The sequence below is a fragment of the Anabrus simplex genome, chromosome 1 (assembly GCF_040414725.1).
Source record: "Anabrus simplex isolate iqAnaSimp1 chromosome 1, ASM4041472v1, whole genome shotgun sequence".
NCBI classification, from domain to species: Eukaryota; Metazoa; Arthropoda; class Insecta; order Orthoptera; family Tettigoniidae; genus Anabrus; species Anabrus simplex.
In genome coordinates this window covers 827,760,938-827,787,703 of record NC_090265.1, presented here as the reverse complement: position 1 = coordinate 827,787,703, position 26,766 = coordinate 827,760,938, and the positions used below count along the sequence as shown (strand labels likewise).

The window sequence follows — 26,766 nt, the reverse complement described above, 5'->3', positions numbered from 1 at the left end:
CATTTATAAAGAATTGCTTTAGCAACTTTGAAGTTAATATTTTAGTAACACTTTCTTTCTAGACGTAATTTATTTATCCATTTCCGTATATACATTTCCATTGATACTTGAATTTAGCGCGAATTTCCAGGTCACGCCACTAGGAGCGCCACTTGCGAAATGTCTCCCAATTTAACAAGGCTAAATCCGGAAGTGTCGCGTATTGTCTCTACTGTATTTGGTTTTAGGGTGTCTTATAAAATTATTTATAGCGTAGACTGTAGTCCCTTATTTTTCGACTTTACTCACCGATTTTCATTAAATTGTGTTTACCTATTTTCTCGTGACTCGCTACTGATATGGACTTACTAACAAAAATCCAAATTCATTAATATCTCTGTGGTCATAGCCGGTACGGTAACAATGTATAAGACATAAATGATCGGGAATTTAAAACTATATAGCTTTAGTTATGTAGTATTTATCGATATGACCAATAATAACATCAATATTTGAGAATTAAATTGTAGGCCTTCCCCTAAACTACCAATTCAGTCAGCGTGAATAAAAGTTTTTATGGCGTAGATTATAGCGACTTATTCCCCAACTTTGCATACCGATTTTCATTAAGATAGGACTAGTAAAAACATAAATATTTGAGAATTAAATTTTAGGCCTTCCCCTAAACTATCATTTTTCTCAGTGTGAAAACAATTATTTTTAGCCTGGATTGTAGCGACTTATTCCCTGACTTCGTCTACCGATTTTCATTAAGATACGACCACTAATAACATAAATATTTGAGAATAAAATTTTAGGCCTTCCCCTAAATTACCATTTCACTCAGAATGAATAAAATTATTTATGGTCTAGATTGTAGCGACTTATTCCAAGACTTAGTATATATCGATTTTCATTAAATTCTCTTCAGCCGTTTCCTCATGATGCGTGTACATACATACAGACAGACAGACAGACAGACAGACAGACAGACAGACAGACAGACAGACAGACAGACAGACAGACAGACAGACAGACAGACAGACAGACAGACAGACAGACAGACAGACAGACAGACAGACATTACGGAAAATTAAAAAGTGCATTTCCTTGTTACTTTGGACACGACTGATACAGAAATATCATCCTTTTTAAATTCTGAGCAATATACAGACAAAACTCTTATTTAATATACGTATATGGATGTAGTCGAAGTGACCTATAATTCCGGGGAAATGATCCCAAATATAATAAAGTATTGGTTTTATGCATAAGTTCATGCGGTATTCTTTTGGGTTGGCAGCAATACGGCATGGAAGGATTGCTTATCGTTATTCCGTTGTTTTAACTGAGTTTGGAGTTTGTGTGTTGTGAAACACAGGTTTCCTTGATTGTGAACGTATTATTTGTGTATATTTCAGAAAACGGATATGGAATCTCAAGTAGATAAAAGGATTTCCGACACATTTTACTCTTTGAGTTTAACCGAGGATACAGTGCAGCAGGAGCTGCGAGAACAATTTGTGAAGTGTACGGGAATGAAGCAATTGCTTAAAGAACAGCACAAAAATGGTTTTCCCGCTTTCGAACAGGATGGTTTGACTTGTCTGATAATCCACGTTCTGGAAGACCTTCAGATTTTGACAAAAATAGCTTGAATGAGTTGCTTCCTGAGAATCCTCGTCAAACAACGTGGGAAATAGCGCACGTTTTTGAATGTGATCAATCAACTATTGTGCACCATTTGCATTCGATGGGTAAGGTACAGAAATTGGGTACATGGGTACCACATGTGCTTAGTAACGGTAACAACTCGTCATTGCTTGCCCGGCACCGGTTGTCTTGTGATAGGCACGAAGCATTCCTTTCGAACAATGTCACCGGTGACGAGAAATGGTGCCTGTATGACAACATGAAGAAGAGGTAAGAGTGGCTCAGCCCATAAAAAAAGCAACTCTCCGTGCCAAGAATAGTGCCCATCCAGAGAAAATGAGGTTGTGTGTTTGGTGGAACAAAGGGGACATTCTTCACCATGAACCTCTTCCGAAAAATGTAACGATGACCTCTGCTGTGTATAGTGACCAGCTAATTTGGCTTGCTGTTGCTATTTACAACAAAAGACAAAGACAGCAACCAGTCTTATTGCTCCATGACAGCGCTCGTCCGCATACAGTGCAATTGACCAAAGGTGAGATTGCTAAACTTGGCTGGGAACCTTTTCCTCATCCTTTGTATTGCCCTGACCTTGCCCCCTCAGATTTCCATCTTTTCCGCTCTCCTTGTGTTTCCTGACGGAGCTTCTCTTGACCAATTGCTAACAGATTTCTTGCAGTCGAAACCCAAACAGTTCTACAGGCGAGGCATTCAACTGCTACCTGAACGTTGGCAGAAGGTCATAGAGAGTGGAGGTGAATACATCACTGTGATTGTGATTGTGAGTTACAGTGCGTGACAGTTACAGTAAAATAAAGTAAAATATAATATTTATGAACCATATGAACTTATGCATTGACCCAATATATAGATTGCCAAGAACTGTAGTCAAGTTGATAGTTACCAGACTGTCTCTAGTGTCATATGTTTTTAATTTTGATTCACTCCTAAAATTTGAGGTTAAACAGTGTTCTCCAGAGACCAGTATACTCAGAATGTATCCCTGAACAACCTCCGAAAGGCCAAAGGCAAGCATTTATACAAGTGGAGGCATATGCCTTCCCTACTGCACCGTCACTGCATTGTCCTACATTAGAGGCTTGCAGTGTCTCAACGGCGCACAAGGTGTAGCAATCCAACTGATGAGCCCACTGCTACACTGGGGCGAAACGCTGGTTATTTCACGATTGAAAAAGCCTAAAGAGCTAAAATGTTTTTAACCTACGAAGGTTTGTCGGTGGAGTTCGGCCTCACCCTGCATACACGATTCCATCACTTAGCTGCTATTATACCGGTACACTAAAAATAAATGGTAATCTTCTTAGAAAAATCAACCACAGCTAATAGATTCCCTTACAACTGCATTCAAGGAACGAGGTGATGTTTTAAACTTTCCTTCCTTGGGTAAGCTTCCTAAGACGGGAGAAATAAAATCTAGCTTCGGATTCGAACAATTCTTCTTGTTGGCCTACGTGCTAAAGCGCTTGGTGTTTTTGAATTCCGTGTTGCTGGACTGGAAGAATTCCGTCTGAGTAACCAGGCTTGAAGATATTCATGCATGTCTAAAATGCAGATAGGTGGTAATGAAGATTACATCCACGCTATCTAATGCCTGTCGTAAGAGGCGACTAAACGGGGGACCTGAGGCTCTCAACCTGGAAGAGAGGATTGACAACCACGGTTACCCTAGCCGAGTCCTGGTATTGCTTCCACATACGTTAGTTGTGTCAGCCTCTTCAATTTTATCTATCCTATCCTACCTCCTGTGGTCAACTCTTGTTCTTTTCTGACACCAATGGTATTAGGTTTCGAGGCGGTGGTGGTGATTATTTTTAAGAGGAAGTACAACTAGGCAACCATCCACTATATAATACTAATCAGAGAGAAAAATGGTAGGGAGCTGACACTTCGTAAAAGGAAGGTATCGGCCAAAGAAAGACAAGGGCCACGAAGGTAATGAAAACGCAAGACTCCGTAGGCCTCGGAACCTAATACCGTCGGGGTTGGAAAAGAACAAGAGTTGACCAAGGGAGATCGGATATCATAAAATAAAATGAGGAGCCCGGCACATGTAAGTGGAAGCAATGTCAGGACTCAATTGAGGACTCCGTGATCGCCAATCCTTAGTCCAAAATTGAGAGACCCTGGGCCCCTGTTAGTCGCCTCTTACGCCAGGCAGGGAATACTGAGGGTGTTAATCTACCGACCCCGCCCACAAGGGGTTAGGTTTCGAGGCCTGGGGAATCTTTTATTTTCACACCCTCCGTGACCCTTGTCTTTCTTTGGCAGACAGGCATACCTTCATTCTTCGAAGTGTCAAACCTCTTCCCTTTTACCTCCGATTAATGTGAATAGAGGATGGGTGCCCAGTTGTACTTCCTCTTAAGACGTTAATCACCACCACCGGTAATGAAGACCACTCTACGCGTTTGTTTAGGATAGAGAAGGCATAGGGATTTTTAGGTATTGAGAATGAATAACAGAAATAGTTGGGATTTGGATATTAATTTATTTACAGTAATTTCATAGAAACACAAATAAAGCTGGACTGTTGTATGTATATGAAATATTCAGTGAGAATGACATTCTGTGATAGAATATTGTCATTATAATTATTGGTCACAACCTTCAAGATACAATATCTCTGAAATATTCATTCTTAAAGCATAATAGACGTTTAGCTGGGGTGCATCCTGTCAAGTACACTGCTTACAGATCGTCATAGGATGCATTGCCAGCAAGGTAGCCAGACAAGAACTTAAGGCGAGTTTTTGTATCGATGATAGTATCCTTCACAGGATCCAATTCCTGCATAGCTCGCTTCAAAGCAATCTGAAAAGAAAAGTATCACCATTGTAAATAAGTAAAACTTGTATATTATTCACAATATTCATATTGTGACCTGATCGCTGATGACTCTAAATTAGGCACATTATGATTATCGATCCCTTCTAATATATATTCGACACACGAATTGGACTAAAATATCTTCATAATGACACTATCTCAACACGAATGTTATCCATGCCTAAATCTATCTGTATAACCTTGCTAGCGATCGCATACTGCAGCTGATGTTGCCATGGTTACGGCAGTTCATTTCTTTATCCGATTCCTAGAGCAGGGGTAGTGTGGTACCAATATCTCAATAACGATTGGATTTAGGGCCTTAAAACATGGTTTTTGGGTCCGCAGGGCTTACCGAGTTTTGTTCTTTGCGTCAAGGGGCTTAAAATGAGCTTTGTCTCGTTCTTGTATGACTAATTCGATATTTCGCCTATATTTGCCTAGCCCTTCGAACTGTTTTGAAAATAAAATATAGCCTATAGCATTCAGAGAAAATATATATTCCTGTTAGTGAAATAATTTTTAGAATAGTTCCAGCAGTAACTGAGATTATCCATTACATAAAACAAACTTTACCTCTTCATAGATTAGTATAGATAATATTGCAAACATGTCGTCACGAGGAAGAGTATTACTCCAGAGTAGTATACGTGAAGAAAATTATGGGTTTTAAACTTTGTATGTAGAAAAGGAAACAGCAAAATACTGTAATAACATTTGTCCCATTCCGGAGAAAGCAGGCCTGAGGCCCACGCTTAGCAACCCTGAAGATGGTTTTCCGTGCTTTCCCATTTTCATGCCAGTCAAATGCTGTGGCTGTACCTCAACTCAGGCCACGGCCGCTTCCTTCCAATTCCTGTCCTATCCCATCGTCGTCATAAGGCCTGTCTGTGTCAGTGTGACGTAAAACAAAATATTTAAAAAAAATAGTACTACCTATAATATTTCATGAATGTACCGCTCATTGTACTTTATTTCTGCCGGGCTGGGTGGCTCAGACGGTCTTAGCAGGTTTGATCCTGGCTCAGTCCGGTCATATTTGTGAGTGCTCAAATACGTCAGCCTCGTGTCGGTACTGGCACGTACAAAATTCCGGCACCTTGGCGTCCCCGAAAACCTTCAGAAGTAGTTAGTGGGGCGTAAAAAACAATACCATTGCTATTATTTCTTTATAACTGCGTGAATTGTAAACGTCAAGAAGCATCAATGCTAGGGTTGCCAGGTTTTCGAACTGCCAATAAGGGACAGGTCATGTCGACACGACATAATGACATTTAGTCAAGAAAACACTGACACATAATTTACTGTACTGTAATTACATTGTAGGCACAAACGTTATTACAGTATTTTGCTGTTTCCTTTTCTACACACTAAAAAGTTTAAAATTCACATTTTTCTTCACGTCCACCTTTTGTGGTGTAGTGGTTACTGTGATTAGCTACCACCCCCGGAGGCCCGGGTTCGTTTCCGGCTCTGGCACGAAATTTGAAAAGTAGAGATTTCGAAAGTGGCTCGAGGACTGGTACGGGGCCCATTCAGCCTCGGGAGGTCAACTGAGTAGAGGGGGGTCGATTCCCTCCTCAGCCAGCCTCGAAGTGGTTTTCCGTGGTTTCCCATTTCTCCTCCAGGCAAATGCCAGGATGATACCTGACTTAAGGGTACCGCCGCTTCCTTCCCACTTCCTTGTCTATCCCTTCCAATATTTAGATCTACCCACAAGGTCCTTGTCCAGCATAGCAGGCGAGGCAGCCTGGGTGAGGTACTGGTCCTCTTCCTTAGTTGTATCCCCCGACCCTATGCCTCATGTTCCAGGACACTGACCTTGAGGCGGTAGAGGTGGAATCCCTCGCTGAATTCAAGGGAAAATGCAACTCTGGAGGGTAAACAGATTAAGAGGGAAATATTTTTTCTGACTTATTTTGCTATTTGATTTAAGTCGCACCGACACAGATAGGTCTTATGGCGACGATGGGATAGGAAAGGCCTGGGAATTGGAAGGAAGCGGCCGTGGCCTTAATTAAGGTACAGCCCCGGCATTTGCCTGGTGTGGAAATGGGAAACCACGGAAAACCATCTGCAGGGCTACCGACAGTGGGGATCGAACCCACTATCTCCCGATTACTGGATACTCGCCGCACTTAAGCGACTGCATTTCTGACTTTTAGCCTTTTTTCAATAATGCTGAATCTCTCTTATCACGTCATGAAATTTTTGACAACCATGATAAAAATTAAGCGAGACTTGAATTTCTGACTTTATCATTGTTGCCGAACATCTATTTCTTTCATCATTCGATTTGTTTCTGAGAATTCAAAAACTCTTTCAACATATGCATTCGAAGCAAGTGTACTTAGAGCATACGATAAGTAGTATATGTGGTACAGTATCTAAATTAACTTTAGAGAAAAAAATCACCCATAGTGTAGAATCCTTACATGAAAAATAAGGATCTGGAATGCAGGATTGGTAAATGGTACTGTAAATAGATAATTTTAACCATGGCAGAAATGAGTTGTTTAAATTTGGTAAAAAAAAGGGGCGTCCCGTATACTGTTAAATCGGGACAGTACTTCAGACCCTCAGATAGGGGAAATCCTGTATAATACGAGACACCTGCAACCGCAATCAAGGCCCATACAAACACAATTTTATTTTTTCTATGAAGACTCCTATTATTTCACTTCCATACTTACCAGCTTCGGAAATTTTTCCTTTGGGAACTTGGACGTTTCGTTGCGCAGAAGAGCTGGTATCTTGGAAAGTTCTGCCCATGGCCAAATCATCAAATCCACCATGCCAGGCTTCTCACCTGAAAGAGAAGGTAGTATTATTAATCATAAGGCAAAATTTAAGAAGATGAAGCAATTCATCCTCGTCAAACCTTTAACAGTTCCGAAGGAAAAAAAAAAATACATCCCTGAAAACACATCTGTTATTAGAGGATGAATTCGAATTACAAAACCTTATCAGGACTGCCTGTTCAAAAGGCGCTATTTCCACCTTAAGAAAGTTATGGGAAAGGTGCAAGAAACGTAACATAAAAGGCAAATGGAACGTACCCACGATTGGGTTTGGTACAACTTTTAAGGAATTACATCTTTCTGGTCTGGATCGCTCATGGCAATCGATAATATTCAACTACTGTTACGCAAGTGGACGAAATAGTGATTTATTTTTAGAAGTGGAAATAGCACCTTTGAACAGATACTCCTCATATATGACCGGACGATTTGCCCGTGTGGTTAGCGTCGAACAGCTGTGAGCTAGCATTTGGGGGATAAAGAATTCGAACCCCACTGTCGGCAGCCCTGAAAGTGGGTTTCCGTGGTTTCCTATTTTCACACCAGGTAAATGCTGGGGCTGTACCTTAATTAAGCCCACGGCCGCTTCCTTCCCTTTCCTATCCCATCGTCGCCGTAAGATCTGGCTGTGTTGGTGCGACGTAAAGCAAATAGTGAAAAAAAAAAAAACTGTGACAATCACGTAACAGTTTCAAATAAATAATCTTTCGATAAATGAAGGCATCATTAAACTAACGTTCAGGCGTCGTAAAATCGGCAAAACGTCAAGTGCAGGGGGGAAATTACGTAAAATTTGTCAATAACCTTTCGGAAACGTCGTTCTCTTAGATAATGAGTTAATTCCTGAATATTTCGCGGAGTGTTCCAACATTAGGAAAAAAACAAAACAAAAGTGTAATTGCAACATATATATACGATACCAGTTATTGTAGAACCGTGCGGCTTCATGGCTAAATGGTTAGCGTGCTGGCCTTTGGTCACAGGGGTCCCGGGTTCGATTCCCGGCAGGGTCGGGAATTTTAACCACCATTGGTTAATTTCTCTGGCACGGGGGCTGGGTGTATGTGTCGTCTTCATCATCATCATCATTTCATCCTCATCATGACGCGCAGGTCGCCTACGGGAGTCAAATCGAAAGACCTGCACCTGGCGAGCGGAACATGTCCTCGGACACTCCCGGCACTGAAAGCCATACGTCATTTCATTTCATTGTAGAACCATCATAATCTCTACAGGCCAGGCTTCCTCCTGTAACATGTTACGCCTGTTGCCAGATGTATGGATACCAGTAGCAGTGCCGCCTTTGTTGATGTCTGCGACAGTGCTTGAATTATGGAGTCTCGAGTACTGAAAAACCTCCCTTGGAGGGGTTCCTTTAGTCTGGGGGACAGATTGAAGTGACAGGGATTCATACGGTATCCGGCGAATAGGGTGAGTGGCGGCGATTAGGGGGAGAAAAACTAAAATTTGTATTTCATTTTAGCCGCCTGCAACTAGGAATTATAAAAAAGTAATAAACCCTGGTGTGTTTAATTTCTTTAATTATTAAGAAGGATACTTAGAGGAAATACCCACAAAATATCGTTCGTCGCAGCTAACCGACTTGTACAGCGCCATAGCAAGTGGTGGAGACCCGCGCAGCCATGTGTAGCATGTGTAGCAGGGGTATACAGTATTTTATCGAAGGGTATGGACACAAGTACGATTCATCCGCTTGCCGCGCGGTTTGGTCAGTCTGGCAGTCTCACTCAGTAATGTGTCTGTGTAGTTCTATCTAGTGTCTGTTACTTTCATAGTGTGTAGTCAAACACACCGATTATTACCGCACTTAAGTTGGTAGACTATCAACGTCTCTGTCGAAATTCGCTCAGAGAGAATCAACAACTTACAATTTTGTATCTACTTAAAAAAAAAAAAAAAAAAAAAAAGATGTCTAATCCCCAAACCCAATCGCTATATCGCTCATACCCGGGTACTTTTGGCTGTGCCCCCTCCTCCACTTCTAATTCCCAATCGCCGCTACTGAATAGAGTGGATGTTCTAGGTCTTTCCACCTCCAACTATTCCTTCTCACGAGTAACGTACAGCACAACAGCAATGCAGGTCAATGGGCGGATGCGTTTGGAAGAGGGGCCATTTCCTGTGCAGTGTAGGACGGAGATGTTGCCCTCGTGTGGGTGTGGGCGGTAGAACAACATCCACGGTATCCTCGATTGTCGTAAGAGGCGACTAAAAGGGGGACCAGGGGATCTGAACATCCGAGCGTGGTTTCGTGATCACAGTTCCCCTAGCTGAATCCGGCATTGCTTCCACTTACATGTTCCAGGCTCCTTACTTTCATCTATCTTATCCGATATCCCACGCTCAACTCTTGATTTTTCGACCCCGACGGTATTATGCGTCCAGTCCTAGGGAGTGGCCGATACTTAATTTTTCGAAGTGTTGGGACACTTCCATCTTTTCACTCTGATTAGTGTCAATAGAGGATGGCTTGCCTAGTTGTACATCATCTTACCGAGCGAGTTGGCCCTGCTGGTTAGGGTCGCGCAGTTGCGAACTTCCATTCGGGAGATAGTGGTTCGAATCCCCCTGGTTTCCCATGTTCACACCAGACAAATGCCGGGGCTGTACCTTAATTAAGGCCACGGCCGCTTCCTTCCCACTTCTAGCCATTTCCTATCCCATCGTCCTGTGTCGTGCGACGTAAAGCAAATTGTAAAAAAAAAAAAGAACACTTTCCTCTTTAAACAATAATCACCACCACCATCAAACCTTCCATGCGCCGCGTCGTTAGCGCATTCAGATGTTTCTAGGCAATGTGACGATAGTGTTACCACTAATATCTTTCCAGCCCTCAAAAAACCACAGTAATGCAGCGGAAATAAGATAAGAATGATGCAGTTACAGTTCGAAACAAGAGTTCTCACCACCCAGACATATCACAAACATGTCTAGAATCTCCAAGGCAAGCATTTTGTAGGGACACTCTACTTCAGTTCAGTTGTCTGTTTAGTTTTCATCCCAGAGGCTAGTTGGATCCTCACAAAGCACCACCGGTCATAGGGAAACCTCAAAAACCGATGGCGGTGCCGTAATGAAACGTACGATATGTGATGAGTGAGGTAGTTTCCTCAGTGGGCTAACCGTATGAGTAGCGCCTTTCATAACATCCAGACGAGACGTACTAGTAGTTCTCCAATTACCATTAGTCAGCACAGTGGAGGTTTCCAAACTCCAGTTTATATCAAATTGCAATTAATTACTTAATATTCACAGCGCCCTTATGAATGTTGAGACTCTTGCTAAGTCCATCTATCCGTAATATACTCGTCCTGGCTTTCAGTTCATTCGAGCTGCGCCTAGTCCGTGACTGGACACTCGTCTGATACGCACCTCCTTGGCAGGCGAGCTCTTCGCCCGTACTTTGGTGAGGGGAGAGATAAGTGCGAGGGGACGTCGGCCAACATGAAGAAGACGCCAGGATATCTGGCATTTCATAAACGGATATCTGTGTACTTCTTAATCTCCTAAAAAGCCAATTATACCAAATTCAGGGCCCCCTCATTTGATTGAGAAGCTGGGGACCCTGAAAACCTCTAGCCAAGTTCCCTCTCCCCAATCCCCAATCAACTTCCACCAAGACTTACCAAGAAACTCATGAAAGCTGTCACTTCCTATGCTTAGGGCTACCCTCTAATGCCTTCTCCACACTTCTAGCCACCGCCCATCCTTAACACCACAAATACAAAATATTACCAATATGAAAATAATAATCGTTACCAACGCCATTGCATCTAAAAGATGAGACACTGGTCTTGGAACGAGGCACGGTGCAATGCAATTGTCGCATTATTATGCTGTTTTTCCAAATTAACATCTGCACACTCTCATTAAACCTTAAACACAACAGTTCAATAAATGTGCAGTCACTGCGAAAAAAACAGTTAAATGCCCTTTCTTTCTTTCTTTCTTTTTTCTTTCTTTCTTTCTTTCTCTCTTTCCTTCTTTCTTTCTTTCTTAATCTGCTTACCCTCCAGGGTTGCTTTTTCCCTCGGGCTCAGCGAGGAATCCCACCTCTACCACCTCAAGGGCAGTGTCCTGGAGCGTGGACATAAATGCCCTTACCCAACAAAGGTAAACATTGGGCGTGGTTAGTAATTGGATGGGTGACCACCCCCACTCCACCACATATCTGAAACACTAATATCTGTGTCAGCCATACACTCAGGCGAGCTACATGCCTTGATCCATTTACCTGCACTTAATAATACATTTCAATTATTAATTAAATTCACTAACCGACTTATCAACAGTGGGCGTGGTCATTCACTGGATGGGTGGCCAACGTCCGTCCTTTTTACACATCTCAACTTTATTTTATCACTAATAACTTATAGAAAACCACCAAAACACATATTTCATTATACATTTTCAACTAAATAGTATATTTCCACTAAACGGCGGGGTGAGCAACATTAAATTGCACCGGTACCAGCAACTCTAACCATACTCCTCGTCCCGGTGGAAGGGGGTTTTAAATTTCAAATGGGTCGGATATCTGTGCTATACTCTAGCACAGGGCCTCTCAAACGCCCAAAATCTCACGCGTGCGAATCGAGGCGCAAGAGCTCCGTGCACTGTGCATCGGTCCCGCTCGGCTCAGCTCGGACCAACGCTTCGTCTCTGGGCTACTCGGCTAAGCTCGGCTTAACTCGGCTCAACTCGGCTCGGATTTGGAGCGCTACGGAGCAAGTGAGGAAGAGGGAGAAAGGGAGAGCGAGCGAGACAGTCGCGGGGAAAGAGAGAGACAGCGCTATTGCTCCAAATCGAGGAGTGGGGGTCTGCACTCTGGTCAACCAAGCGAAGTCGTCTTTTGCACCATGCACAGTGCATGCGCCAGTGCATTGCACGGCGCAAGGTGCAGGAGACGGCTTCATTAGGTTGACCAGAGTGCAAACTCCTACTCCTCTTTCCCTACACCTGACTCACCCGTTCTGCCTCTCTCCCCACTGATTCTCCCCTCTTTACTGAGCTCGGTAGCTGCAGTCGCTTAAGTGTGGCTAGTATCCAGAATTCGGGAGATAGTAGGTTCGAACCCCACTATCGGCAGCCCTGAAGATGGTTTTACGTGGTTTCCCATTTTCACACCAGGCGAATGCTGGGCTGTACCTTAATTAAGGCCACGGCCGCTTCCTTCCCACTCCTAGCCCTTTCCTGTCCCATCGTCGCCATAAGACCTATCTGTGTCGGTGCGACGTAAAGCAACTAGCAAACAAAAAAAAAAAAAAAAGAAAAAAGATTCTTCCCTCACTGCGAAATATTTATGTGCGGTGAGCGGACACACACTGTTGTATGGGACAATGTTACCGGTGTTAAAACACTCTTCTTTCAATTTGGTTTGAGCAGTAATTTATATTCTCTAGTTCTTCTTTTCATTTTTCTTTGCAATTATACCAGTAGTGTCTGGCTGACAGCAATTCTAAGAGCGTACTTTAAATAACAATCATAAATACTCGCACGCAATCTAGTTTTCATACAAGTCAAAACAGAAAAAAATAATCTTTCACATTGCATGTGGAACCAAACATTGAAATAAACTTAGCTGCTTCTCGATGCAGCTTAGGAAAATCTTCCTTCGACAAATTCTCGTAGAATTCAAGCAAGGCCTTTGTATTAAAAATAGATCTTTTTGATGATCTCGTAATTATTGTCCTACAGATTAAGCATTTGGCTTTATCGTCACGACTGAGAAAAAATACCTAAGTTCCCAGTTCGATTGAAATGGACTTTCGAAAGTCTTTGCTTTCTTCGAAACAGGTTGCTCCATTATGATGTTGTTGTCTTGCGCTTATCTATTTCACTGACAAACAAGCCGTCTATCACCGAGCGCTTCGTCGCTCTCAGCACACTACACCATCCGAGTCAAGCCGAGTCGGGCCGATGCACAGTGCACAGAGCTTCTGCGCCTCGGTTTGCACGCGCAATATTTTGGGCGTTTGAGAGGCCCTGCGTCTAGCTCAATGTTACTCTCGCACGCCTTCGTAATCGCAAGTCCTGTTATGGGGGTTAGAAAACAGTATGTACTGCTATCTGTTGCAACTATGGCAGACATGATAACAAGCTTTCGTGCTGTGAAAGAATCAGTCTAACCATTAGAAACCTCTATGGGGAGGATACTTTTAGAAAGGGCTATAAACTTCGGAAATCAAGGAGAAAGAGATCTATTCTTCTTCTTTATTGAACTTGCCTTGGGCATTGATATGGACTTAACCACAAAAATCGAAATTCACAAATATCTTTATCATAGCTGGTACGGTAAAAATGTATAAGACATAACTGCTCGGAAATTTAATTCTTTATAACTTTAGTTGTGTAGTGTTTATCTTTTTTTTTCTATTTGCTTTACGTCGCACTGACACAGATAGGTCTTATGGCGACGATGGGATAGGAAAGGCCTAGGAGTTGGAAGGAAGCGGCCGTGGCCTTAATTATGGTACAGCCCCGGCATTTGCCTGGTGTGAAAATGGGAAACCACGGAAAACCATCTTCAAGGCTGCCGACAGTGGGACTCGAACCCACTATCTCCCGATTACTGGATACTGGCCGCACTTAAGCGACTGCAGCTATCGAGCTCGGTGTAGTGTTTATCGATAGGACCATTAATAACATAGATATTTGAGAATTACATTTTAGGCCTTCCCCTAAACTACAATTTAACTCAGCGTGAATAAAATTATGTATAGCCTAGATTGTAGTGCATAATTCCCTAACTTTACACACCGATTTTCATCAAATTCTCTTTAGCCATTTTCTCATGATGTCCGAACAGACAGACAGACAGACAGACAGACAGACAGACAGACAGACAGACAGACAGACAGACAGACAGACAGACAGACATGAAGAAAAATTTAAAAAGTGCATTTCCTTGTTGCTGTGGACACGACCGATGCAGAGATACTTTTTAAAATTCTGAACAATGTACAGACAAAACTCTTATTTTATACATATTGATTAATCCGTGCAGTCTTCGATAGTTTTCCTGACTGGGCCTTCGAATTTAACTCCGATACTCCACAGCTACTCACCAAACATCGAGTAGGCACCCATCTCCTCCTGACAGCCATAAACTAAACACGCGTAGAAACATTGACTGTCAAAACGCAACAAGGAACACCAAGTTGGGGTGGAAAACACAAGTACTGCAATCTTACCTTTGCTGAAAATGGTACTTATAAAATCCGGGCGAGTTGGCCGTGCGGTTAGGGACACGCAGCTGTAAACTTGCATCCGGGAGATAGTGGATTTGAACCCCACTGTCGGCAGCCCTGAAGATGGTATTACGTGGTTTCCCATTTTCACACCAGGCAAATGCTGGGGCTGTACCTTAAGGCCACGGCCGCTTCCTTCACATTCCTAGGCCTTTCCTATCCCATCGTCGCCGTAAGACCTATCTGTGACGGTGCGACTTGTAAAAAACGGTACTTATAAAATTATATTTCGCTGTTCCTTAGAACAATACTAGGCAAGTCGTCTGTAATGTGAGCGGGGGTTTGTGACGACAACATTTAAAGTAAATTCTCAAACTGAAAAAAAAAAAGAAAAAGAAATTAGGTGGAAAAATTATACCCAAAGTTCAGGTTAAGTTAGAACGAGCCCATAAGCACATGCCGAGAAAAATGTAAACCGACACTTACCACCAAAGAAGGTAGTACCACGGCAAGCCAATTCTGTTTCAAATTCTTCAAGGGTGTCATAGGCCTGAGCCAGGTAATATTCTAGTGGTTGCTTGTCCTTGTCGAGTAACGCGTTAACGGTGGCACTCATGACCTGTAAACAAAGCAGCTTCATAGTTTTCTGAAATTTTATATACAGTTGAATATGTTGATTCTTTGATACAGACACAGTTGGTGAGGTATAGATGGAATGAGGAACATAGAGATGAATATTTAGAGAGTATTACGAGGGGTTGGGTTGGGAACATCTGAAATTCTGAAGGTAGGCATTGAAAATATGATTGAAAGATCGATAGTAATAGCTGCTAGATAAATGATGGTAAGTAAAGGGAAAACAAACAAAACCCCTGGTATAATGATGAATGTAAAAAAAAAAATCTGAATTGATAACGGCATTAAAAGCGTACAGCAGTGAAGGATCATAGGAGCTACGGATAGATTTCTGTAGATTAAGAAAGGAATTGGTCCGCCTCTGTGGTGTAGTGGTTAGTGCGATTAACTGCCACTCCCAGAGGCCCGGGTTCGATTCCCGGCTCTGCCACGAAATTTGAAAAGTGGTACGGGGGCTGGAACGGGGTCCACTCAGCATCGGTAGGTCAACTGAGTAGAGGTGGTTTCTATTCCCACCTGAGCCATCCTGGAAGTGGTTTTCCGTGGTTTCCCACTTCTCCTCCAGGCAATGCCGGGATGGTACCTAACTTAAAGCTACAAAAGCTTCCTTCCCTCTTCCTTGTCTATCCCGTCCAATCTTCTCATCCCCCACCAAGGCCCCTGTTCAGCATAGCAGGTGAGGTCGCCTGGGCGAGGTACTGGTCATTCTCCCCAGTTGTCTCCCCCGACCAAATGCCTCAGGCTCCTGGACACTGCCCTTGAGGCGGTAGAGGTTGGATCTCTCGCTGAGTCCGAGGATAAAACCAACCCTGGAGAGTAAGCAGATTAAGAAGAAGAAGAAGAAGAAGAAGAAGAAGATTTAATAAGTGAGAAGAGAAGGACTTGGCGAAAAAAAGAGGTACAATTTTTAATTAAGTATTGGAAAGAAAACGAAACTAAAGTTTAGAACATAATCGGTAACGAAAATAAAGGTAGAAACCAAGTAAACATACGCGAGGAGGAGTGGATTATGTACTTTAAGGGGCTGCTAGGGGTAAGGACGAGTAGTAAATTAATAAAACTGAGATTGGTATACAGGGACATATGGGGAACACCATGCCCGTACTGGACGATCCAATAACCATGGATAAAGTATTGGAGACATTGAAAAAAGGGTAAGGAAGGTCAATAAGGTGCTATTGGCGGAATTACGTATGAATTTCGGAAGGAGTTAGGTAATAACAGATAGATGCTGGACATAAAATAACTACCTAGCACGATCGCTGCAGTCGTTCAATTGCGGCCAGTATCCAGTGTTCGGGAGATAGTGGGATTCGAACCCCATTGTCGGCAGTCCTGAAGATGGTTTTGTGTGGTTTCCCATTTTCACACCTTACCTTAATTAAGGCACGGCTGTTTCCTTCCCACTCCTAGTCCCTTTCTGTTCCATCGTCGCCATAAGACCTATCTGTACCGGTGCGACGTAAAGCAACTTGTAAAAAAATATATAACAATAACTAAAATATTTAACAACATTTTTGATGGTAGGAAATTCCCAAAAATTTGGTACGAAGGAATTATATGTCCTACATACAAAAGGAAGGGAAACAGATTGAATACAAATAATTACGGAGGTATTATTTTTCTGGATACACTGAGTAAGATATTGGCTATACCGGCATATTAGCAAAAAAAAAAAAAAAAAAAAAAAAAAGAGAAAAGAAAAAGAAACTAAAATTTGGCAGAGGATTACTCTGTAATCTACGTATACCAGTCGGGATTCTGGAGAGTAATGAAATGAAATGGAAATGGCGTATGGCTTTTAGTGCCGGGAGTGTCAGAGGACAAGTTCGGCTCGCCAGATGCAGGTCTTTTGATTTGACTCCTGTAGGCGACCTGCGCGTCGTGATGAGGATGAAATGATGATGAAGACGACACATACATCCAGCCCCCGTGCCAGCGAAATTAACCAATTAGGCCTAAGGTAAAAATTCCCGACCACCGAGCTCGATAGCTGCAGTCGCTTAAGTGCGGCCAGTATCCAGTAATCGGGAGATAGTGGGTTCGAGCCCCACTGTCGGCAGCCTTGAAGATGGTTTTCCGTGGTTTCCCATTTTCACACCAGGCAAATGCCGGGGTTGTACCTTAATTAAGGCCACGGCCGCTTCCTTCCAATTGCTAGGCCTTTCCTATCCCATCGTCGCCATAAGACCTATCTGTGTCGGTGCGACGTAAAGCAAATACCAAAAAAGAATCCCGACCCTGCCTGGAATCGAACCCGGGACCCCTGTGACCAAAGGCCAACACACTAACCATTTAGGCATGGAGCCGCATAGGAAAGGAATGAGAGCCACAGACAATGTATTTATAATTAAAACAATAATTGATAAATACATAAAAGAAAAGATGCTAGATCATATATTAAAGGTATAGACCTACAAAAAGTATTGGCTGGTATTGTGGTGTGTTGTCTGAATATGAAGAAGAGAGTGTTGGAGAGTGTTGGGCAAATCACAAATACCGAGTCCCCGAGCCAGAAGAATTAATCACACGCGATTAAAGACCCCGACCCAGCCGGGCGTCGAACGCGTGACCATCTGAACCGAAGGCCTCAACGCCGACCATTCATCCATGGAGTCAGACAACCCTAATTTAAATTACTACATTCATTATATAAAAAACCCATGGCATTAGGCCTAATGGGTCTTGTCCTACCGAGCGACTGCTGTTCAGCCCGAAGTCCTGCAAATTATGAGGTGACGCATGAGCAGTTTGTTTTCTAGACCGGATATTCATTAAATAGCACGTGTATGTATAATTAACGTGCAACGTTTTGCCATTTTAAAGCTTCATAATATTTTAGAATATTCCAGGTGGCTCTCGAACGCCGTACTTTCTACTTATACATGCCCCGTATGCACAAGTGATGAGTGGGATGTCTACCAACTGATTTTCACAGGGGAACTACTGCCGGCGGGCAGGTTACGTCTGAATATGAAGAGATTATAAAAGGAGTGTCGCTCGCAGCATGTTATTCAGCGCTCCCGGTCTAATGCACCCCTTGCATTAGTAAACATCGTTTTCGACCGCATAGTTCTAGGCTGGTGTATGGTACAGCCGCACTATATTTGCTGTCTGCATATCGGCAATGGCTAGTGTGATCGGCAGCGGTGAATACACAGACATTATTTTAAGCTGAACAACCTGGTAGGAGTGCAACAGAAGCTCCAAACGCCTTCTACACACATATTTCGCCGAACAGTATTAGTTTTTGTTTCATACAATCAACTCTTTTATCGAGTGGAATGTCTACACGTGTAGAAATTAATAAGGTATTCGATTTCATTTACTGCACCTTTGACGTGTCTACAAACAGTAGCGGCGGTTGGGAGCGGAGTGAGAGGGACAGTCGCTCCCACCCCCACTTTGTAGAGTAAATATTACATTTTATTCCAATTTAGCCAGCTGGAACTAGGAATTTAAACAAGCTATTTGTACAAGCCTTGTTGTCTTAAATGCTAAATCTTTCCTTTATTGTATAGCACTGCGTCAAGTGGCCCCGTGGTGTAGGGGTAGCGTGCGTGCTTCTTACCCGGAGGCCCGGGTTCGATTCCCGGCCACGTCAGGGAGTTTTACCTGGACCTGAGGGCTGGTTCGAGGTCCACTCAGCCTACGTGATTAGAATTGAGGAGCTATCTGACGGTGAGATATCGGCCCCGGTCTCGAAAACCAAGAATAACAACCGAGAGGATTCGTCATGCTGACCACACGGCACCTCGTAATCTGCAGGCCTTCGGGCTGAGCAGCGGTCGCTTGGTAGGCCAAGGAACTTCAAGTGCTGTAGTGAAATGGGGTTTGGGGGAGGGTTACGGCAAGTAGTGGAGACTTTGCATGTGCTGTGGGGAAGGGTAGTAGGGCTGCAAATTTTTTTGCCGAGGTCGTGGCCACTGAGCTTTAATTCACCCGCTTGCCGCGCATTCGTCAGTCTGGCAGTTTCTTTATTGTCTGTTAGTTTCTTAGTGTGTATTCAAATGCTAAATGATTTTTAATTGCACAATCATGCCGAACATCCATGTAATGGTACCGGGCGATCTGGCCGTGGGGTGACGGGCGCGCAGCTATGAGCTTGCACTCGGGAGATAGTGGTTTCTATTCCCACTGTCGACAGCCCTGAAGATAGTTTTCTGTGGTTTCCCATTTTCATACCAGGCAAATGCTGAGGCTGTACCTTAATTAGGGCCACGGCCGTTTCCTTCCCATAAGTTCTATCTGTGTCGGTGCGACGTAAAGTCAATTGTAAAAAGAGATATATTTAATTGTAATTGTAATTTCAACGCGAGAGAATACCAACTTTACTTTCACCGTACTAAATTATTTCGTTTGTATTATGGTATTTTATATGTAAATGTAATGAATCTTCCCTGTGGATTATTCGTAATAATATTTTTTTTGGAGATTTTGATTCATTGCTGTTTAATAAAATTTTTACCAGGTCTCACAAACATACTGCGGGGCATTTACTTAATAAATAACATAACACAAAGAAATAATTTAGGAACGTTGGTATTAGCTCCCGTTGAAATACGATTACAACTGAATTTTTTTCTACAATTGGTTTTACGTCGCATCGACATAGATAGGATTTATGGCGACGATGAGACAGGAAAGGGATACGCGTGGAAAGGAAGCGACCGTGGCCTTAAATAAGGTACAGCCCCAGCTCTTGCCTGGTGTGTAAATGGGAAACTGCGGAAAACCATCTTCAGGGCTGCTGACAGTGGGATTCGAAACTACAATCTCCCGAGTGCAAGCTTAGAGCTGCGCGCCCGTAACCCCACGGCCACCTCGCCCGGTATAATTAAATAGAATTACGGCATGGTTATGCAATTAAAAATCAATTAGTATTTGAATACTCACTAAGAAACTAACAGACACTAAAGAAACTGTCGTACTGATGAATGCGCGCAGCAAGTGGGTGAATTATAACTCAGTGGCCACGATCTCGGAAAAAAAGTATGTACCCCTACTATCCTTCCTCACAGCACATCCAAAGTGTCCACTACTTGCCGTAGTGCTATACAAATTGGTTAGCCGCATCGAACAGCATTTTGTGCGTATTTCCGTCAATAATTATGTTAATAATTATAGAAAATAAACGAAGTAATTAGCAGATAAGATAACAAAGTTTGTACAAACAGCTTTTTTAAAATAAGTCCTTGTTCCAGATGGCTAAAGTGGAATAAAATTGTAATGTTTACTCCACAAAGTTGGGGGGGGGGGAGCGCGACTGTTCCTCCTCACCCCACCTCCTAATCGCCGCTACTGTTTGTAGACACGCCAAAGATGCAGAAAAGGAAATCTAATACCTTATTAATTTATACACGTGTAGACATTCCACTCGATGGAAGAGTTGCTTGTATGAAACAAAAACTAATACTGTTCGGTGAAGTACGTGTGTAGAAGGCATACGTCTGTTTGGAACTTCTGTTGCATTCCGACCAGATTGTCCAGCTTCAAGTAATGTCTGTGTATTCGTCGCTGCTGATCACACTAGCCATTGTTGATATGCAGACAGCAAATACAGTGCGGCTGTAACATATACCAGCCTAGAACTATGCGGTCGAAAACGATGTTTACTAATGTAAGGGGTGCATTAGACCGGAAGCGCTGAGTAACATGCTGCGAGCAACACTCCTTTTATAATCTCTTCATATTTTGACGTAACCTGCCCGCTGGCAGTAGTTCCCCTGTGAAAATCAGTTGGCAGACATCCCATTCATCATTTGTGCATGCGGGGTATTTATGAGTAGAAAGTACGGCGTTCGAGAGTCACCTGGTATTTAGTAAATGGGCTCAGAAGAAATACTTGTCACTTCATTATTATTATTTTATCGATTTGCCGTCCAGGGTTGGTTTTTACCACGGACTCAGCGAGGTATCCCACCTCTACCTCCTCAAGGACAGTTTCCTGGAGCGTGAGACTTTTCGACGGGGATACAAATGGGGAGGAAAACTAGTACCTCGCCCAGGCGGCCTCACCTGCTATGTTGTACAGGGGCTTTGTGAAGGATGGGAAGACTGGAATGGAAAGGGTAGGAAGAGGGAAGTGGCCGCGGCCTTAAGTTAGATACCATCCCGGCATTTGCCTGGATAAGGAGTTGAAACCACGGAAAACCACTTCGAGGATGGCGGAGGTGGGAACCGAAACCCTGTACTCAGTCGACCTCCGGAGGCTGAATAGACCCCGTTCCGGTCCTCGTACAACTTTTCAAATTTCGTGGCAGATTCGGCAATCGAACACGCGCCTCCGGGTGTGGCAGCTAATCACTCTAAAAACTACACCACAGAGGCGGACCTTGATACCTCATTTTGGACGAAATTCACGTTTTCGTGGATTTCTTTTTTAATTTGGGTTTTGAAAAATCGTATCTAAAGAGGTAATCACACAGTAATGAAAACTGTAAAGAGAGCAATATCGAACATGAATGAGAGAACAAACCGACTGCTGATAGAAGGAGGTGTAGGCCTTCGTGCGGAATGGGACCTTATTTAAGGAGAGGGAATAATAATAATAATAATAATAATAATAATAATAATAATAATAATAATAATAATACTGTTCCGGAGATTCTGTGGAACGGAGAGGTGCAAGAAGGTACTGGGGTGAATGGGTGGACAGAGAAAAGATCAAGGTATAATTTAAAAATCTAAAATTCGAAATTTTCTCTCTTTCCTTTAAAAAAAATATAAATCTTGATGAACAACACCAAGTAACAATTGGATAGACAAAAGGTGAGCTCGTCAGATCTTGTAACAATAATGATTTGAAATCCTAAATCAATCAGGTACTATAGAGAAAATAGTTGGAATAATGGTTTGAGTTTTGTGGCTGAAAAGTTACACTATTCCAAGGAGCACCTTTGCTCCACACAATTACTCTCTAGGAGGCTGAGCTCCAGCATTCACAACCTTCCAGCCTCTTCAAGGCACAATTCTATTATCCAAATAATTGATAAACCTAGAAAACATAGTTCAGTGTCTTTCTGCTCGACAGTCTGATCCACAATAGACTATGAGTAATACGAAACTAAACAGAGGCAAAAGCGCCCATTCTAAATGGCCTTAATGGTCAAAAGAAACTGTTAAAGAATACGGCCGCAAACAAAATGCTAGGAGGAAAACACTTGCACTCCTTTTAAAATACACTCTAAAACTCTTAAAACCCTATATGGGCTTATGGCCCGAAGCTACAGAGGCTAAGCCTATACTACAGAGGTGACTAGATGGAGAAAATATTAGGTTCCAAAAGAAGAGATAAGTTTTACATTTTGCATACAAAACCATAGTCACCCCAATACCAAGTTGAATGGGAATTAAAAGTGGGAGAACACTCTTTATTCCCTAAGTTAGAATAAAGTCCTTAGACTTGCTCGAAAATTTACATTGAAAATATGATGTTGAGATTTACATTAAGAAAGAATGTTGAAACCTTCCCCTCAAGCCAGCTTTCGGAACTATCGCATAATTAAAAGATGTCTGTCATTACCTTGAGCTGGTGAGCCTTCTGGCGACGGGCAAGGCTTGCCCCCTAAACCTCTTCAATGGAGCGATGGAAAAGACAAATGGCCCAAAAGGTCCCAGCTTTTATTACGTAGGGGAAGGTTCCAGAACTCTCTGGGCCGAAGCCCTGTACACACCCTCAATACCGATTGGCTAATTTAACAAATATCCAAAATTTCTGACTGGTTGATAATTTCATAAAGAAGGAAGAGATACCAGTGCTGGTAACCTTAGAACATAAAAAACAATCTACAAACATTTCAGTTTTGTAAACCTAGGAACTACAAATTTCTTCAAAGATTAATTGACCATCTTCCCACCAGAGGGAGCATATAAGTCGACAGTAGAGACACCTGAAGATAAAGTTCGAAACTTCTTCTGATACAAAGTTCAAGGTTCATATTACAGATGGCCTTCTAAAAGGCGCTGAGTTTATATGTACGGAGTAGGTGTATATCCGGTATAATAATCTGTTCAACGTCGTCCTAGACAAAATTATGGAAGAATGGGAGAAAGAATTCAAGAATGTGAACTTTGGAAGCCAATCCGACTGGGCTTTCCCAAAGATAACCTCTACATACCATACCTCGCTTTTACAGATGATCTGGCGATACTAACAGAGGATGAGAAGAGTTCCGTTAAAAAGCACCGAGATACTTAAAAAAAGTGCGGAAAAGATGGGACTACAGATATCGTTCGAGGAAACTAAATTCTTATGTTCAAATACAAGTATCAAGAGCCTGAGAACAAATTATGGTACAATTGACAGGGCCCCTTACTTTAAATACCTGGGAGAATTTATCGAACCAACAGGCCTTGAAAAGATCTCACAACAAACTCGTTTCCAAGAACTTAAATAAGCATTAGGGTTGGTCCAAAACATCCACAACAAAAAGTCCACGTCAAGACATACAAAGTCATAAAACCAACAGTCCTTTACACAAATGAAACAGTGGCACTCAAGAGAAAATAATAACTTGAAGAAATCAAGAAAGAAGAGAGGAAGAATCATTAGGAAAATCTTAGAAGCAAGATACACCCAAGACGGTTACAATCAATCAAAACAACAGAAAAGTTCTCAAATGTCGAAGCTGACATTAGGAAAAGACGAATGAAATCCTTCTGTCATCTCGCTAGATTACGAGAAAATCGATTGACAAAAAGGATAGTGGATTATATTATCTCACTTAAGAATTCCACACCCTGGCTTAAGAAACTTCGTAAGGACCTCAAAAAGGGAAACATAAGTTCAACAGACATTCTAGAAAGATATTTAGACACAAAGTAAACAATTGGGAGGCTACATCAGAGCAACCACAACAAAACAGTACAGACCAAAGTGGTCGGAAGAATGTAACCAAGTCTTCTCGGAAAGAATGAAAGCCTATTGGAACAAGAAGAACCCACAGAAGAATTGATTGAGTTATTTGCTTAACGTCTTCCTATTTGTTTTGTGCGCCTTTGCTACTATAGCCATCCCTGATAACAAAGATTTTTTGAACTGTTGTCAAAGTTTTTCCATCAATACTGGGATATGTGCAGCATTTGTCAACAACGTTTGTAGCATATATAACAATCGAATGAATATTGGCCTATTTTCCCCGTGTTAAGCTGGGTCTCCCCCCTGAAACGAAAGTAAAATGATTCGAATCTTTCAGGGTAACTTGCACTCTGATTTGTTCACGGTCCAGCCATTCACCCCATAGGCTTCCTTACCCCTCCCGACCACAGAAATCCCTTTAACAACAATAATAATAATGTTATTGGTTTTATGTCCCACTAACTACTTTTAAGGTTTTCGGAGACGTTAAGGTGGCAGAATTTTGTTCCGCAGGAGTTCTTTTACGTGCCAGTAAATCTACCGACGTGAAGCTGATGTATTTGAGTACCTTCAGTACCACCGTACTGGGCTGGGATGGATCCTGCCAACTTCAGGTCAGAATGTCAGTGCTCTACCTTTTGAGTTACTCAGCCCGAAAGAGAGTAGTGGCGTCTTCGTTATGCTCCAGGAATCCAGTGGCAGGTACTCGCGAATATAAATTTCCCGACAACTAGATTGCGGAGTTAAATGTAGTTCTAACGTCTTGATAAAATATCAGGGTGCCGGAGTCTTGTCTCTCAAAGGCTCATTAACATCCTAGACGCTAATGCATCGGAGCTGTCGCATTATACATCGCTGACCTCAACCTGGAAACTGAAGAGCTGCACCACGGATCCACATTAGCATATTAAAAGGAATAGTGACAGGCGAGTTCGAATACAACAGTTGGCCATCCTTGATATGGTCTCCTGCGGTTTGGGTTTTTATCTGGAGATAAATACCAGCATGGTACCCCTCTGCAGACCTTCCCCAGGCAATTGCGAACACGTGCACAGCAACAAATACCATAATAAAATCATCGAGACCCACTTCTGCGGTGTAATGGTTAGTGTGATTAGCTGTCACCCCCGGATGCCCGGGTTCGATTCCAGGCTCTGCCACAAAAATTTGAAAAGTGGTACGAGTGCTGTAACGGGGACCACTCAGCCTCGGGATGACAGCTAAGTAGAAGGTGTTCCGAATCCCACCTCAGCCATCCTCGAAGTGGTTTTCCGTGATTACCCACTTCTCCTCCAGGCAAATGGCGGGATGATACCTAACTTAAGGCCACGGCCGTTTCCTTCCCTCTTCCTTGTCTATCCTTTGCAATCTGCCTATGCCCCCACAAGGCAGATGAGGTCGTCTGGGTGAGGTACTGGTCCTCCTCCGCAGTTGTCTAAATTCTCATGCTCCAGGACACTGGCCTTGAGGCGGAAGACGTAGTATCCATCGCTGAGTCTGAGGAGAAAACCAAACGGATTAAGAAAGAGAAAGAGAAAGAGAAAGAAGTTAAAAATGAAATTCTTCACGCATGCGCAGAGCGAAAATGTGGACATAGCTTTTGGGTATTATTATTATTATTATTATTATTATTATTATTATTATTATTATTATTATTGTACCGGGAGGTACACCTCAACTCCGCTCATTCAAGAGAAGCGCCTTAATGAACTCTATGAAGTTGGGACATTAATTAGAAGATGTCATTACTGAATAATTGAGAAGTTTGTCATTTCTAAGTTTCCTTAACTGATCGGATTTATTTTGTTTGTTTTGCTGTACATCAAGAAGTTTGGACATTTCTCCATAGATGGCATTACAAAAACTGAGGTCAGGCACTCTGGTGCAAGGTAAAATAATTTATTATTGAAAGAAATGTTGTGTTTATGGGTTTTCTCAAGTAAATTAACTTTCATTTATTTTATTATATATTTCAAGGTTTGCAACACTTCTTTCTTATTCCGCCAGTTTTGAATCTGGCCAATAGGAATTTTCTGTAATTATTTTTCAGCCTATCACAGGCTTCTTGTTGGTTTTTTGGGTGCAACTTTTGATTCTGGAAATAAAATCGTTAGGATGTATCCGGAACCCTCTAGAACCGTCCCCTCGCGTATATAAGCTGCGGCCTTTCCGGCTACCTTGTCTCTTGATCGCCGTGAGTGTGGGTGTGTTAAGACAGGAGGCGGAGCGCCTCTTTCTTCGCCAGGCAGACCAGCAGCCAAGGTAATGACCACCAATCGTATTTTTCTGTAGCTACCTCCGCAAGACTTATACGAGGGGAAGGTTCAAATTTCTAATTATGTAATCTTCTGTTTTCTAAAATGTAAACCTTATTTCGGCTAATGTAAAATTTCATAAATTCTTAAAACTATAAATCGGGGATAGAGAGTGCGTTACCCTCTATCGTTCCCCTTCAACTTAGTTTGAGGTGTCTACGATTTCGTAACTGTTCTTCTTTCCTGTAATGCATTAACGTAACCTTCTTTCGTGTAATCTCAGTGGCTTGGGATTAGCCCCTGTATCATCGGGCAGAAAGCCCAATTAGGATTTTTAATTGTCTTGGAGTGCAAGTGTACGCCTCCATTCATTTTGTGTGCGGGCCAGTAATTTAACCTGTTTTTTTCCGCGAAGGCCCAGTAGATTGCGCACTAGTTACGCCTGTGTATTAAACTGCAAAGTATAAGTTCGACCTAGAGAGGCCAGAAATTTATAAGATTTTCGATGTAATGTTGCCTTGAAT

The 26,766-nt window shown here is 42.5% G+C and overlaps 1 protein-coding gene across 1 annotated transcript in view; it reads right to left on the bottom strand.

The window, feature by feature from the left end:
• Positions 1 to 4,127: 4,127 nt before the first annotated feature.
• The window catches only part of LOC136857585 (pyrimidodiazepine synthase-like), a 79,658-nt gene continuing 57,019 nt past the window's right edge, over positions 4,128 to 26,766 (bottom strand). Inside the window, exons 3-5 of the mRNA XM_067136363.2 lie at positions 14,978 to 15,110; positions 7,173 to 7,288; positions 4,128 to 4,464 (exon numbers count right to left, since the gene is read on the bottom strand). Coding sequence (XP_066992464.2) covers positions 4,342 to 4,464; positions 7,173 to 7,288; positions 14,978 to 15,110 — 372 coding nt within the window. The 3' untranslated portion in view covers positions 4,128 to 4,341. The remainder of the gene's footprint in view (positions 4,465 to 7,172; positions 7,289 to 14,977; positions 15,111 to 26,766) is intronic.